The sequence below is a fragment of the Sciurus carolinensis genome, chromosome 7 (genome assembly GCF_902686445.1).
Source record: "Sciurus carolinensis chromosome 7, mSciCar1.2, whole genome shotgun sequence".
NCBI lineage: Eukaryota > Metazoa > Chordata > Mammalia > Rodentia > Sciuridae > Sciurus > Sciurus carolinensis.
The window spans coordinates 80,810,934-80,826,519 of NC_062219.1; the positions used below are offsets into that span (position 1 = coordinate 80,810,934).

General features: G+C 34.8%; 1 protein-coding gene across 1 annotated transcript in view; it reads right to left on the minus strand.

Moving 5' to 3' along the window:
- Nucleotides 1-7,018: 7,018 nt before the first annotated feature.
- Nucleotides 7,019-15,586, minus strand: part of Bckdhb (branched chain keto acid dehydrogenase E1 subunit beta) — a 221,431-nt gene continuing 212,863 nt past the window's right edge. Inside the window, exon 10 of the mRNA XM_047558161.1 lies at nt 7,019-7,167. Coding sequence (XP_047414117.1) covers nt 7,027-7,167 — 141 coding nt within the window. The 3' untranslated portion in view covers nt 7,019-7,026. The remainder of the gene's footprint in view (nt 7,168-15,586) is intronic.

The window sequence follows — 15,586 nt, forward strand, 5'->3', positions numbered from 1 at the left end:
CCCCATTATTCATGTGCTTAAAACAATCTATAGTCTTTCATTATGATCTTACTTCATCTATCAAATTGAAAGTTGGCTATAAAGTCATCCTCTACAACTGTTTTGTCTACATCTTCTGTATTTATAATTTTTGTTTACATGTTAATACTAAACACTTGGAACATAAAAGATTTAACTGTCAAACCTTCACTCTGATATTCCTTTTGTCAATGCTGAATGTGTTATTTCCTCCTTGTCTACTATTTTGTCTAATATGAATTCTGCTGCATTTGTTTTCTTCATTTTTTTGTATCAAGTTGCTAGGGTGTGGATTTATTTTTTTTATTAGAGCTTTATGATTATACATAATAGCTGGGTTCATCCTGACAAACTCATACGTGCAATGGAATTCCATTTCAGTTCATGATCCTCCCTCTTCCCTCTGTCGTCCTCCTCTTTCCTCTATGCTACTAGACATCCTTTCACTCATCTATTAATTTGTATTTGATTGGTTCTTTATGTAATCTATCCTTCACTCCCCCTTTCCTTTATTTTTCTCTAGCTTCTGCATGAGAGAAAACATTCAACCTTTGAGTTTCTGAGTTGGGTTAATTTTACTTAGCATGATGTCTCCATTTCCATACATGTATCAGCGAATACTGTAATTATTTCATTCTTTTTAATGACTGAGTAGAACTCCATTTACACACACACATATATATACATATATATATATCACAATTTCTTAACCCATTCATCAATATATAGGCATCTCAGTTGATTCTAAAATTTAGCTATTGTGAATTGTACTACTGTAAACATTGATGTGGCTATGTCACTGTAGTAGGTCGAGTTTAGATCTTTTGGGAAAATACCCAGAGTGTCATAGCTGGATCATATGGCTAGTATTTTTTTCATTTTCACATTTTGATCTTGATAGATCAACTTATTTGAAGACTATTAAACAGCTTTTAAGTGAATTGCTTCTTAATTCAAACTAAGTTCTTTCATATTAACTAGGAGGTTACTCTATAACATTTATCATCTTAATTGTTTTATTAGACCTTGCTTTATTCTGTTTTGTTGAGTTTTTTTGGATGGAAAGTTGTTTTGTTTTGGTTTGGGGGGGGTGTTTGTTTTCAGCTGTTTTGCTTTTGATTTTGTTTCAGGGACTATTTCTTAGCTAACTCAGTTAATGTTCCACCTAAGAATCCAACTCAGTGCCTGGTCTCTAACAGGTACCCACTAATTATGGAATTAATTGGTATTTTAAGTATTGAACTCTGTAGTGATGTGGAAAACATACACACTGCTTTTAATTCTATCAGCAGTTAACTTAATTTTTCAAAGCATTTAAACAACATTAAACTTTCAAAGTTAATAGTAGAATAGTTAGGTTATACTCCCGTTTGCTGAAAATGAAGAGTTTAGAACTTTTGAATTCTATTGGTATATGTACTACTCCAGTTATTTTGTCTACAAATGCCATGTTTATGATCACCATTTTGTTATTTTATAACATGAAATCTTTTACTTCACATACAAATTTATTAAGACAATTACATAGATATATGTCTCTTTGTTTAACTTGCTTCCATTCTCACTTCCAGTCCTTCCAGCTACAGTTTTCTCATTCTTGTTCTTATGTAATCTCTCATTTTTCTGGTAAATATCCTTAATAAGTATATTCAAGGATGAATCAGGACACTAGGTTCTCTAAAGCTTTGCCCATATATGAATATTTTCTATTGCTTTCCAAACCTGATGGTCCAGGTTTTGGATCAGGATCTCCAAACTTCACATTATCCCTAGAAATTCCAACATGACTCCTTTAAGGTCACACTCCTCACTCCTTATCTAAGAATTCCTACTAAGGAAGAGGAACCTCATCTGTGTGCCCAGTTGTTAGCATCTATCAGTTGTATACTTGGTATACTTGAACAAAGTAAAAATTTGAGAACCAGTCTTAGAATGTAACATCATTGACAAGACTGGGCGATCTAACTTTCATTACTGCATTGGGTAACCTGAATTTCTGCTTTGAAGTACCTGGCTGGGTCTGAGTCTGGGTCAGGGCCATCATTTGTGGCCAATGCTGAAAAGTACTGGGTTTGGCCCCGCCTCCAGAGAGGAGGGGGAGGAGTGGGGAGAGGAAGTTCTCTAAACAAACAGCAGTGCGGTTACTAGACAGTTGGGGGTAGGGATGCTGGGCAGCCAGAAACCATGTGTCTAGTGCACACAAGTTAAAGAGAAAGGGATTTTTTAAAAACTAAATGTGTACCTTCAGTGGGTTGTCTTCTAAAGATCCACACCAAGAGTTTCTAGATGATGGGATATAAATAATGGATTGAAATAAGTTTACTTTCTGGATCATATTCCTCATTTCTTTTTCTGATGTACATAAGGCTGTTTAGTTCACTTGGATAATGTCTATCAGTTTTATAGAACATGGATATTATAGTATATTTTTCCCAAAAGAATTGAATAATTTGAATCATAGGAAATAAAATTAACCTCTCTATCCACACTGTCACAGGGAGCAGATTTATTGTGTGGAGGCAGAGAACCATGGGAGAGTTTGGACTCAGCATTCAAGATCTTGAGTAACTTCTTGCCACTATTTTCTTATTTTCACAATATAGAACATTTGTTTTAGGTAGAAATATATATATATATATATATATATATATATATATATATATATATTTGACAATTATGTAGAAGTATGTGAATACCTTGAGTTGTAGACTGAATTTATTATTAACTATAAGTTGTGCAGCTGGGCACAGTTGTGCATACTTGTAATCCCAGCAGCTTGGGAGGCTGATGCAGGAGGATCGAGAGTTCAAAGTCAGTCTCAGCAACCCAGTGAGGCCCTCAGCAACCCAGTGAGACCCTACCTCTGAGTTAAAAATACAGAAAGGGATTGGGGATGTGGCTCAGTGGTTAAGTGCCCCTGGGTTCAATCCCAGGGATAGGAAACAAAACAAAACAACAACAACAACAACAACAAAATACTATAAGCTGTTTATTATGGATGGGAAGTGGGTAAACTGGTAGGGTTACAGGGTCAACTGGAGGTGGAAAGATGCTCTAGACTCTGGTACTTAAGTGTATAGATAATCCCGAGTTATCCTCATGTTCGCTATTTTTAAAAATAGAGTTAAATAAACTAAAATTTAAATAGCTAAGGGAAAATTCTTAAAGTAACCAATGTGTAGAAAAATTGTATTAAAAAGATTATGGCAATACAACATAATAAAGACATCCAACTGAAGTCATAAATAATGTCAACTAAAAAAAATAAGTTCAACTAAAGCCATTATGTTCAAATAGGACCCACCATAGCTCCAGGTGTGGTGATTTGCCGTGTATTTCCTGTTCTGCTAGACTGACTGGTGACTGCGGAGTCCTCTGCAGGAGGCTTTGAGCTCTTGGTGGAGAACAAAGTCCAAAGCCAAGGTCCTTACTGAGTTTTGGCATCTTAAACTCAGAATGTCCTGTACAGTGAGCCAATTGGATTCCCTAAATCTTTTCCGAACTTGCAACTGACAAACTACATCTTTTCTCTATACTGTTCAGATTTTCTATTTTAATTCAAGGTCAGGGCTTTATTTTTACCCCTAAGAAACAATCTGGATCATTATTTCAGCCCACTGCCATCCAGAGTTTATGATCAAGGGCCTTTACTTTGCCTCCAAGCTTCTGGCAACCTACATATATTACTTTCTATATCCTCCACCAATTGCTGGTGAAAAAAAACAGAATACAGTTTTTTACATTGCAGTTTAGAGGAGCATACACACTTGTAATCACAGGGAAATTCCCGTATTTTTTTAGGTTTATAAAGGAAAACATGACAACCCACTTCTCTTTTTAGGGTCAGTTCTGCTGGAGCCCTCAGAGGAAATGCTTCTGAGATGATGGGAGGGGTGGCAGGTCTGACAGCTAAGGACGGGGCCAGAGCTGAGGGGCTCTGCAGGGGGATCCTTGGGTTGTTCAGGCCTTCTAGAACTATGGTAAGGGGCAGAGGCGGCAGAGTGAGGAACAAGAGACCCTGGCAATGTCCCCAAGAAGAGGCTGCTCCTGTGGGAGCCCTTTGTTGCTGCTTATATTTTTCTTTTTCTTCTTTTTTTCTTACTAGAGCATTATACTTATACATAGTAATTAGATTCACTTTGACATAATCATGCATGCATGAAACTTAATTTCAATCCCCACCCTGCCTCCACTTTCCCTCCCCCTATTCTCCTTCCTTTACTCCACAGGTCTTTCTCTTGCTCATTTGTTTATTTTTGAATGGTACTTTTCCCTGTGGTATAGTCACATATGCATATAACATTATTTTGTTAAATTCATTCCATATTTCTTCCCCTTTCCCGTTCCTTCTCCTCCCTCGTCCTCATTTCCTCTACTCCACTGATCTTCCCTATACCTTAATGATATCCTATACCTCCCCACTGTGGCTCTGCCCCCGTCACCACCTTCTGTCCTTTATTTTTCTCTACTTTCATATATGAGACAAAATATTTAACCCTTGATTTTTCTGAGTCTGGCTTATTTCACCTAGCTTGATGTTCTCCATTTCCATCCATTTACCAGCAAATGCCATAATTTCATACTTCTTTATGGCTGAGTAAAACTTCATTGTGGTGTTTTTCTTTTCATCTATACAATAAAATAAGAAACATGGAAAAAATCTGCTTTGCAGCATCAAAGCAAAAAACAAACAAACAAAAACCAAAACACCCTACAACTACAGCTAAAGCCAGGTAATATTGTAGCAAATAGGATCAGGCTGGCTATCTCCCAGAGTGAGGGAGTGAGGTACAGGGATTATCCTCCCCCACCACAATCTGGAGAAGAGGTAGGTCCTTCCGTCAGTAACCTTGCTGAGGCAAGACAGAAAAATAGTCCAGAAGTCTTGCCAACATCCAAACATTTTAGCCATAAAGGATTAAACCACATACAATAAAGTTGAAACATCAGCATTTCTAGAGTAAATACTTGTTTTAATTCAGATTTAATTAACAAGTTAACAAACTGAAACAAAATTCCTTTTTTACTAAAGGAAGAAGAGGACAGTCACAACCTGAAGACAAACTGACTTTGATTTATTGAATACTGTGCCACACCTGATATTTACAGATGTAATTAAGCAGAATTTATTACTATTAGCATGTGGAACATTTTAAGAAGTTAATCAGAAATGCTCTAAATAGAAATCATTAATTCATTTCTGTTAATACAATAATTAATTTATAATTCTCCAATCAATTTCCATGATTGTTCATTTAATAAAAATTCTATTGTCATGAAGAGATAGGTCTAAGGAAATACAAAAATTCAGAAAAATATTTCTGTATGTAGTCATAATCTTCCCTTTTTTTCTGTAAAAGAAATCAGTAACAATTAAAAACATTCTCACTTATATGCACACATACTTTAATATTCTATTTAATTTCTAGTACAGAAAAGCTATTATTCTATCATAGTTTCAGGATAGGTTTAAACTCTTTGCTCATGTTTAAAAACAAATGTAGGGTGTAGCTTAATAGTGGAACACTTGCTTGGCATGCATGAAGCCCTGGGGTTTTATGCACATCAAAAAAAAAAAAAATTTAAAACCAGCATGTGGTTGCCACCACTACTACCTTGACTTGCCATGTGGATGGCCCAAGGAAGTGAATGACGGGGACAGTCAAAGTGAGGAAGCTCTCTCACCAGTCCTGAGTGTGGCTAACCAGCTGCTAGCCAGCTGCTTTCACAGGCAGCAGAGGACATCAGAAATACAGCACCTACACCTGCATTTCTGAGAGAATAATGGGGTGTGAGGTCTAACAGCCCCAATCTATACCCATAACAATATTCTGTAAAAAGAGATGAAAAAAAAATGTGGGGATTATAATAACTAACATAGTGGCACATGATAGTCATTATGTTCTGTATCTGTACCAATGTAAAGACATCTCTCTCTGATTTTAGGTGAACTAGCTTTATAATCCATAGACAGAATTCAAGAATTACAGCATTTCTAATCTTTAAAAAGTATGGGATGTGCTATTTTACAGAGTCCATTCTTCTGAAAAATCATGGATCTTCAAAATGTATTATTATTATTTTTTGGACAACTTACATATTAAAATGTAAAGTGTCTTATTCTACCTACTCATTCTGAAACATTTCAAAATCAGGGTGTCTGGGATAGCAACCTCTATATTAAAACCATGAAAAACTAATTTAATAATGCTTGATGTTATTTATTTCTGTTAGAATGATACTGCTGAAGGGGCTGATAAGCATGACTTCAAAAAATCATTATGAATAAATATCACCTACTATTCAAAATTTAAAAAGTATTCACTTGCCACAAAAGGATCTGGAAATAGTAGTGGTGCTAAGTTTCTCCCTGTCCCTCCCTTGGTTAAAACTTCCCTTACCCTCAATAAGGAGGTATTCTGCTTAACAAATCAATTTTTCAAATAATATAAGGGTGAATTTCAGAATGTTATAAATCATCAAATAAATAACTAGAGCCTAAGCTAATGGTGCTTGAGGGGGGTTCTTAAAAAATATTTTTCTTTAATTACAGGTGGACACAATACCTTTATTTTGTTTTCCTGTGGTGCTGAGGATGGAACCCAGGGCCTCAGGCATGCTAGGTGAGCACTCTACCACTGAGTCACAACCCTAGCCCGAGCGGGCATTTCTAAATAACAGAAATTACACCTACTCATGAATACTTTAAATAGTTTAAAAAGTATATAGAAATGAAGGTAAAGTATGAAACACAGATATGTGGCGTATTTGATTATTTAGTGTGTTAACACACTGAATAAAGCTTTGTAGAAATCACACATATATATATGCCTGACATATTAAATATGAACATACCAGTAAAGATTTATTTTATGAAATATACATTTTGTTCTGAAAGTGGCTGTTTATCAAAATGTAACACACTGATGACTACTGATCCTTGGGTAACAGTAGCATGTCAGGGGCTAATGTTAACTTTCTCAAAATGCAGGGTACCCACCTATGTAATCAATAGTTGATCATTTTTCGAAGGGCATCATAGCACTTCCATTTGTCTGGGATGTAAAATGGCTCAAAAATGTGAGGAAATGGTGTGTCGTACCCACATACTCTGGATATAGGAGCCTCTAGGTTCAAGAAACATTCTTCCTGCAGAGAAAAATTGAGATGGCCAACTTGAAAAATACATTTTTATTCACAAAAATAAAACATTTCAACTTAAAAATAACTCACTTAAAATACAATGACATCTAAGGACATTAAAAGTAATTAAGCATATTAGGTGAAAAAAAGCAGGTAACAAGTAGCATGTTGGCATGATCCCAACTTTACCTAAAATGTTTTCATATATGTACATGCATCTTATACCTTTATGCATATCTATTATCTAGCCAAACAAGGATCACGTGTTTCTTATGAATATAAATGTAAGGCATGACAAAAACAGCAAATGTTCACTGAAGTTAACTGCAGCTTGAAATTAGTGATGATGCATGATTTCTTGTTTACTATATTTTTTAATTTAAACAAAAAGCATTACTTTCATAATAAATTCCTGTAACTCCTCTATGCTCCAGCTAGACTACACTTCTATCAGATCCTTAACTGTATCCTTGTCTCTCTCATGGTCAGGACTTTGCAGATGCTGCTGGTCTCTGGCCACTCACTCCCCAAGCTCACTGTTCATTGCCTGACTGATGTGTGTCTGACTCTCAGGCATTAGCTTAAAGGTCCCCACCCTAAAGCCTGCCTCTCCGGCATCTCCCAGCCGTGCACCATAGATGAGGAAGGACTTCTGCTTGAGTTCTCACAGCACTGATCTTGGGCATGGTTCATTGCAGTGACCAAATTATCCCTCTCCAGACCATGAACTCCATGAAGCTAGAGATCTGGTTCAAACATGTGAAATCCTCATTCCAGTAGAAGAGTGTAGGAAATTATGTTTAGGGGCAAAAATATTATACAAGTAAAATATTCAAATTTGAAAATAAATTTTAAGAAATATAAACTAAAAAGAGAGAAACATGATTAAACTATTTTACAGAAAATAATGTTAATTTTGCTATTCATAGCAATTACCTAGAATAAAATTTTTGGTTTTTATTCATATATTTTATATACTGCCTTGCTTCACAAAGGATTTGAGGAGGCCTAAATTTTCTTACATGTTTTACCATTTTTAATTTTTCATTTCAGTAGATATTTTTACATGAAGAAATTCTGACATCTGAGGCTTAATTTCTAGCCACTGTGCAAAATTTTTCCTGTGACAAGTGTATCGAGGCAGAAAGGACAAGGTAACAGGACAAATTAGCTCCAGAGAGAAAAAAATGGGACATTTACAGACCTCCCTTCAGTTCTGTTAACCACTGTGACTTACAGTATCAAACACCAAATAACTGTTGTATTTCCTAGCAACAGGAAATCTCTACCAACAAGTTTAGAACGTAATGCAGATGGTTTTTAGAGTCACCTAAAAGATTCCACTACTAATAAGCTGGAATGAGATGACAGATTGGGTGAATTGTTTCTTGATTGTAACAAGTAACTTAAAAGGACTTTCAATTGTCAATTTGGGATTAACAGTTTTATTTCTTTAGCTGACACAGGCTGTTTTTTCCATCTTCCTTGAATACTGCACTGTCTGTAAACAAATTATCCATGGACACTGCAAAATACAGAAAAATCAAGGGCAAAATATTTCACAAAATGCCTTTGATTTTACACCTGTTATAAAATACTATTCTTTCAAACTAGTAACTTGGAAAGCTGGCCTACCACAAAATGACCTGTCAGTGTTTATTAAAATCACTCCTTTTAAGCATAATGACTTAACATCATCAAACTCAATTTTTTTCAAACAGCAATGCTCCTAACCCCTCAAGAATGTGAGCATCAGTCTTTCCAGGAAGACATCTATATGTCTGCACAGGCACAGAAAAACATCTGCTGCCAGGGAACATTTGAACTGTAAACAGCGGTTACCCTTTTGAGGTTGGGAGCAGCAAGGAGGTGAGAAAAGCCTCCACTTTGTACTTTGTATATACATTATTTAAGGCTTTATGAGACTATTAATTCTGTAATCAAATGACAGTGAGAGAGAAGAAAAGAGTAAAGTGAAGGATCTCTTTCATATGTGAATAAAAGTTCTATTTTATATTACATAAATGTGTGATTTTTACAGAAGAGGTTTCCTTGCTTTGGAAACAATTACTGCAAATTACATGGAATTAAATGATTATAAAGTACTACTATAAGCATATAAAATGTACTATAAAAATCATGGAAGATAATCCAAGGATGCATAACAAAAGACTATGAATGGAATATTCAGTTTTATAAGGATATATACTGACCAACTGAAACAATTTGAAATTCTAACCCTTTGTAAACCAAAATATATTAAGAGCCTTGAATTATTTTTTCCATGGACTTTCGTAAAAAATTCTTTTAAAGAAACTGCAAACAAGATGTTTGGGCCAATCAAGCAGCTGCACAGTTACTTCTGAATTTGTTCACATGCAAAGGATTTATGTGAGTGCATGTTAAATCTGTGCTATCATCAAAACGAGATGATGGGAGTGTGTGTGTGTGTGTGTGTACACTTTTTTTGTACAGAAGTTGTACAGAGAGAGGGAGGAGAGAGAGGGATGGAAAGAGAGAGAGAGAGAGAGAGAGAGACTTGAATCCCATTGGCAAGTCTGTAGATTTATGTGCAAAGTTAATCCTTCACAAAGTATCTCTATCTCTACATTATAACCACATGACACTGTAACCATAGCAGCCATTTGCCCTGAATTTTCAAGACAATCCAGATTAATCATATTGTCTGTTCCATTGGCTGCCTAAGTATACTCACATTAAAAAAATATATGTTTTTTGTTGTTTTTTTTTTTTTTGACTCAGAAACTATAAACTGCATAAAATCAGGAATACTGACCTAGCACACAGGCTGCTGGGAGGAGCACACAGACAGTCTAGAACATGGGTTGAGATGGGAGTGTCAGTGTTTGGTCCTTTTCCCCGGAGACCACGAATGTGGACTGGCCTGACCCATGTGGAACAATGACAGATGTGACGGCAAGGTTCCAAAGTGATCCCAGTGTAACAAGTAACCAGGAGCAACAGAAAAGAACTCAGACCAGCATCGAGAGAAACTTTCCTTCAGCTATTTCCAAAGTTTCAATCAGGATCCAGTGAGGTAGACTGAAAATGAACCCAAAACAACCAGGCCCTAACAACTGCATACATATTGTGGTGTGTGCTTTCACATAAATAATCGACTGCTTAAATTAAAACAGATAATCCTTTAAAACTCATGTGAAATTCTAGAAATAGTATTCAAATTTCCTCTTAAATATGCCTATCTACTTATAGGCATTTTTTTTGGAAAAAATGAGAATTTTTTCCAAAATACATGAATGATAAGAAGTGACCAGTACTTAATGGAGTGCCAGGCATGGTGCTAAACGGATTCTACTTTATCTCATTTATAGTTCATTTTAACTGAGATGGAAGCTCTTGTCCAAGATCAATTAGCCACATACTCAGCCTCCACACAGTTCATCTTCTTAGTTTTTATTCTACAAATTTCAAGGCACTACTTTTGCAAAGAGCAATAACAAGGGGAAAATTGAATTAGGAATTTAAAAAAAGGTAAAATTGAAGGCAGGCTTGGATTATCAAAGTTTTGCAACAGAGTCTTGAGAGGCACAATGGTTAACACAGCCTTAGAAGTGTGCTCCACGTGTGTAAGGGAAGTGGAGGCTGTGACCTGTAAAGAAACTGAAAGCACAAACTTGCACAATAACATGGAAAGCTATAAACAGATGGTCACGGGTACTAACGTGAGCTAGGAACCTCCTGGGCTATAATAAATAACTTAACTAAGCATAACTTAAATTGTTTGTATATTAGCCATCTGGCTTGCTAATTACTATATCCAGAAAAGGAAGCAAGCAATATGAAATAATTCTGAATCATCAAAATCATAGACACAGGCAAAATAAACTATCTCTGCCAATTTTCTGTAACAATACAAATTTTTCTTTTGTTGTTGGAAAACAAAACATTTTGTTGAAATCAGGGAAGACAGAGACTGTTAAATTTATTTGAGCAGATAAGAGGGGTTAAGTACAAATTACCAGTATTGGATCCATTATAGTTTAATACACATAAGGTATTATTGTAGTTTTTAAAGATTACATATACTGGATTTATGCCTACGTTTCAATTAACGTAACTGCCATGATCTGAATGTGTCCCCAAATGTTCACATGTTGAAAACTTGGTCCCCAAATTCACATGCTGATGGTATTTGGAGGTGGAGCTCATGGGAGGTAATTAGGACTAGATGAGGTCATGAGAATGAGCCCACATAATGGCAGTAATAGATTTTTAAGAAGAGAAAGAGAGATCCAAACTAGCATACTTGCTCAATCTCACTATGCAATGCCCTGTCATGTTATAATGCCAAAAACATGCTTTTTGCCATGCTGCTGGACTGCCCAGACTCCAGAACCAAGAGTCAAACAAATTTCCAATCTTTACTGCCCAATCTCATGCATTTTGTTACAACAACAAAAAAGAGACTAAGATATTAATATGTGTTACAGATTATGTGTATTTATGTAAAGGCATATATATTAGGACTTTCATGGCATCCCTCAAGATCTTTCAATATTTAACTTCATTTCCTCCTTGAAAATTTTAAATATCTCAACCATTAATTCTCCAGTCATAGTGTCACAGGAGTTACATCACTGAAGTCACTCTCAGGTATTCCACACGGTGGCTTCAGTCACTATCAGCAAATCTTTTTGTTGTTTTTATGGCAAGCTTACATAATACAATTGATAAAGCATGGAAACTTGGTATAACTATGACTGAACCCCTCTAAGCCACCATTTACAACTGCAAAAAGGAAGTGCTTTTAAAATCCTGATCATGCATTTCCTATTGTTTTATAACTATTTTTACCTTTTTATTGTAATTATTAATATATATTTATTTATTTAAATTTTGAGACAGGTCTTGCTACGTTGCTGAGTCTGACCTTGAACTTTCGATCCTTCTGCCTTTACCTTCCGAGTTGCTCAGATTCCAGGTGTGCACCACCAAGCCTGGCTGACTTACCAGTTTTTATAAATGAATAAGAATATGGGTTATTTGTCTTTCTGTGACTGGTTTGTTTCACTCAAATAATATTCTCTAGTTTCATCCATGTTGCTACAAATGACAAAATTTTATTATTTTTATAGCTGAGTAGTTTTCCCTTGTATAAATATACCACAGTCTCTTTATCCACTCATCCCATGAGGGGCATCAAGGTTGATTTCATATTTTGGCTATTGTAAATAGTGCTGCAATAAACATGGGTGTGTATTATCTTTTTGGTATAAATATTTCATCTCCTTTGGCAATATACCCATTAGTGGAATTGCTAGATTATATGGGAGTTCTATTTTCAGTCTTTTGAGGAAACATCATACTGTTTTCCATAATGGCTTTAATTAAGTTGTATTCTCACCAACAGCATATAAGAGTTCCCTGTCTCTGCATTCTTGCCAGCATTTGTTATTTGTTGTCTTTTTGAGGATAGCAATTCTAACTGGAGTGTAATACTATATCATTGTGGTGTTCTACCTGCATCTGTCTGATGATAGTGAATTTAGCATTTTTTCATGTATTCGTTGAACATTTGTATGTTTTCTTTCGAGAAGTGTCTGTAGTGTCATCTTGTCAATTTGCCGTTTTAGATTGTGTGGTGGAATATGAAAAGTACCTGGCTTCATGCTTGACAGGCCACAGTGCTCGATAATTGCTAGGTTGTTTGTCCCTCAAGATTTTCCAAGGTAAAGAATCCCCTGTTTCCTTGTTCACAAGGCATTTGAAATGATAAAAGAAATCACCATTGAAGGCAAGATTCAGAAACACAAAACTGTTAAACCTGAGATGTAGCACAATGCCAGCAATGCTACCACCTACTACCGAATACTTACTAAGCCCTAAAAAGTCTGGAAAAAAATACCAAGAATCCATAAGTACTGTATGAGAAGGTGGAGAACACCGAGTGGGATGCCCTAGCCAGGCTGTGTGCAGACCACAAGGCAAGGCAGGGTCCAGTGCTGCCCCCTGGTGGGGAGCTGGGAGCCTGGATACTAATCGCTAGTTCTGGAGTTGGAATAACAGATAAAACATGGTTAGCTAGGGAAGTCAAGAGCTCTGGAGATGGTTAATAAAATTCCTCCCCCCAAAAATATATTTTACACACGGTAACATGACATAAAAGTGACATTCAACCAGATTACAAAAAGTTATGAGTAAAAAAGTCCAATATGTGAAAGATGTAATCAAGGCACGGGCACACACTTTGAAAAACAGTCAAGAATCATTTGGTAGGTTATTAAAGAAATCATTTGCTTTTGGTTTGTTTTGTAGTTCAAGGCAATTCTAGCTCAGATTTCTTTCTAAGAACACCTTTGAAATAATTTTTGCTTAGTCTTGTAATGACAGAAAGTAGAATACAGTTCTTTGTGCAAGAATATATAACATCTAAGGTCTTTCCTATTTATGTTCTATTTTCTTATAGATGAAATAGGCTGATAAAACTCCTTTCCTGAAAAACTAGTAACTGATTTTTCTAAGCATTTAAAGTCAGAGAAGCGGGACAGTGTAATGAGAAATATCATAAATCAAAAGAAGCATATGTTGTCTGCAGGATTATCTGATAAATCAGGATCTTATAATTGTAAGGAGAAACACCCCTTCACAACTTAATTTCAAAGCAAAAACTCAGAAAAGTGATTTTTAAATTACTTTCTAAACAAAATGGTTCAGTTTATATCAGGTAATCATTATATCACTGTATCAATTTGAACTATAAGACTATATTTTACATCTGGGAAGGGAGTGCATTACGCTATAAATGTCATGAGCACTACATGATATAGATTATAGACTCATCATTTCTTCTCTAGGAGGAAATATTAAGAAGTATCTTTAAATGATTGTAAATGTGTTTTTTAAACCTAAGTATTAATATCATTTAGTTCCTGTTAATTACTAAATTAATAAAACAGCAGAGATTTCACTTCTAATTGTAATTAGTTGTCTAGTGGTCATAATTAGCAGTGCAAAAAGTTAAACTCTAAAAATACTATTTAGAATGAAATTTTTAGAGTTAAACTTTTATTTTTAGAGTTAAACTCTAAAAATACTACTATTCCAAAATGACATATATGTGACAGCTATAAAGTCCATGAACTTGGAAACTTACATTAGTTCTAGTTGTATAAGGTTAGACATCACCCAGCTTCCAAATATTATCACAGAATATTTGTTTTAAATCTGCCATGAAAACTTGCCCATAGTCAAAACATGAGTTTTAGCAGATGAAAAAAAAAAAAAAAAGATTCTGGTCTCTTGAATCACACTTTCTCAGCAAATGAGTCACAGAAACCTGGGAAGGCAGTGTGCCAGCAATTCCAAATTAATTTCATTACAGAATTAAATAAATACAGCTTTACTAATGTAAGATATTATTTTCATTTAAGTTAATACTTTAAACAGTATGTATTAAGGTATGCATTAAAATTTTAAAACAGAGTTTTATATATGTGTGTGTGTATAACTATGCACCAATTTTCCATATGCATGGATCTACGAAATTCATTCTTTTAAAAGCAGTTCTTAAACCCCTCAAACTAACAGGATGCTCCCCTAAATGTTAAAGGTGTGCTTGTTTTATTTTTCTAATACTGCACACGTAAGATGCATACAAGAAACACTTGTTGATATCAGGTCTCTCACTTTTAAAACAACAATTGAACCAATATAACTAAATAAGAGAGTAGATGGATAATATAATTTTATCCAGATTTGTATAAAACCTAAAATGCTATTGTCAAGCCAAACTATTTCAGCAAGGATTCTATGTGTTAAATCCACATCTTAACTAAATAGAAATCTGAGATCTCTATTACTTAACTTCACCAAAACATCATCAACATCTGCAGACTTTTTAAAAATTCCATTTCTTCTTCTTTTATGCAAATTACTGGTAATTTGGTTCAATTTTTTTCCCTAACATTTCTTTAAGCAAGTTAAAGAATAGAAGTGAATTCTACATTTGCATTTTTATCCAAATTTGGATTCTATATTTTTAAATGGAAGCTGATTTTCTGAAGTCAAAAAAAAAAATTATTTCTGATCTAAACAGGTCTCCCTGGATGTAGTCTAGCTACCTAAAACAAAGTTGGAGAATAAAATTAAAACATGCACAATGATGCTACATGGTTCAAACACAATAGTCATGTCAGAATATAAACATGTTAATATGAAACAATCTATGAATCTTGATATATTCCCTGTGAAATCAAGCAGTACAACTTTTAAAATCAAACTTTAATATTAAATCAATATTTCAAAATCTAGAGATTATTATACTGGCTATATAATAGAAACTGCTACTATTTCACAAAACTAGAATTTTATAAACTTTGCTATTTTAAAGCAAGTGAAATCAAGGAAGTAAAAATTTACTTCCGTCACTTATAATCTTATTTAC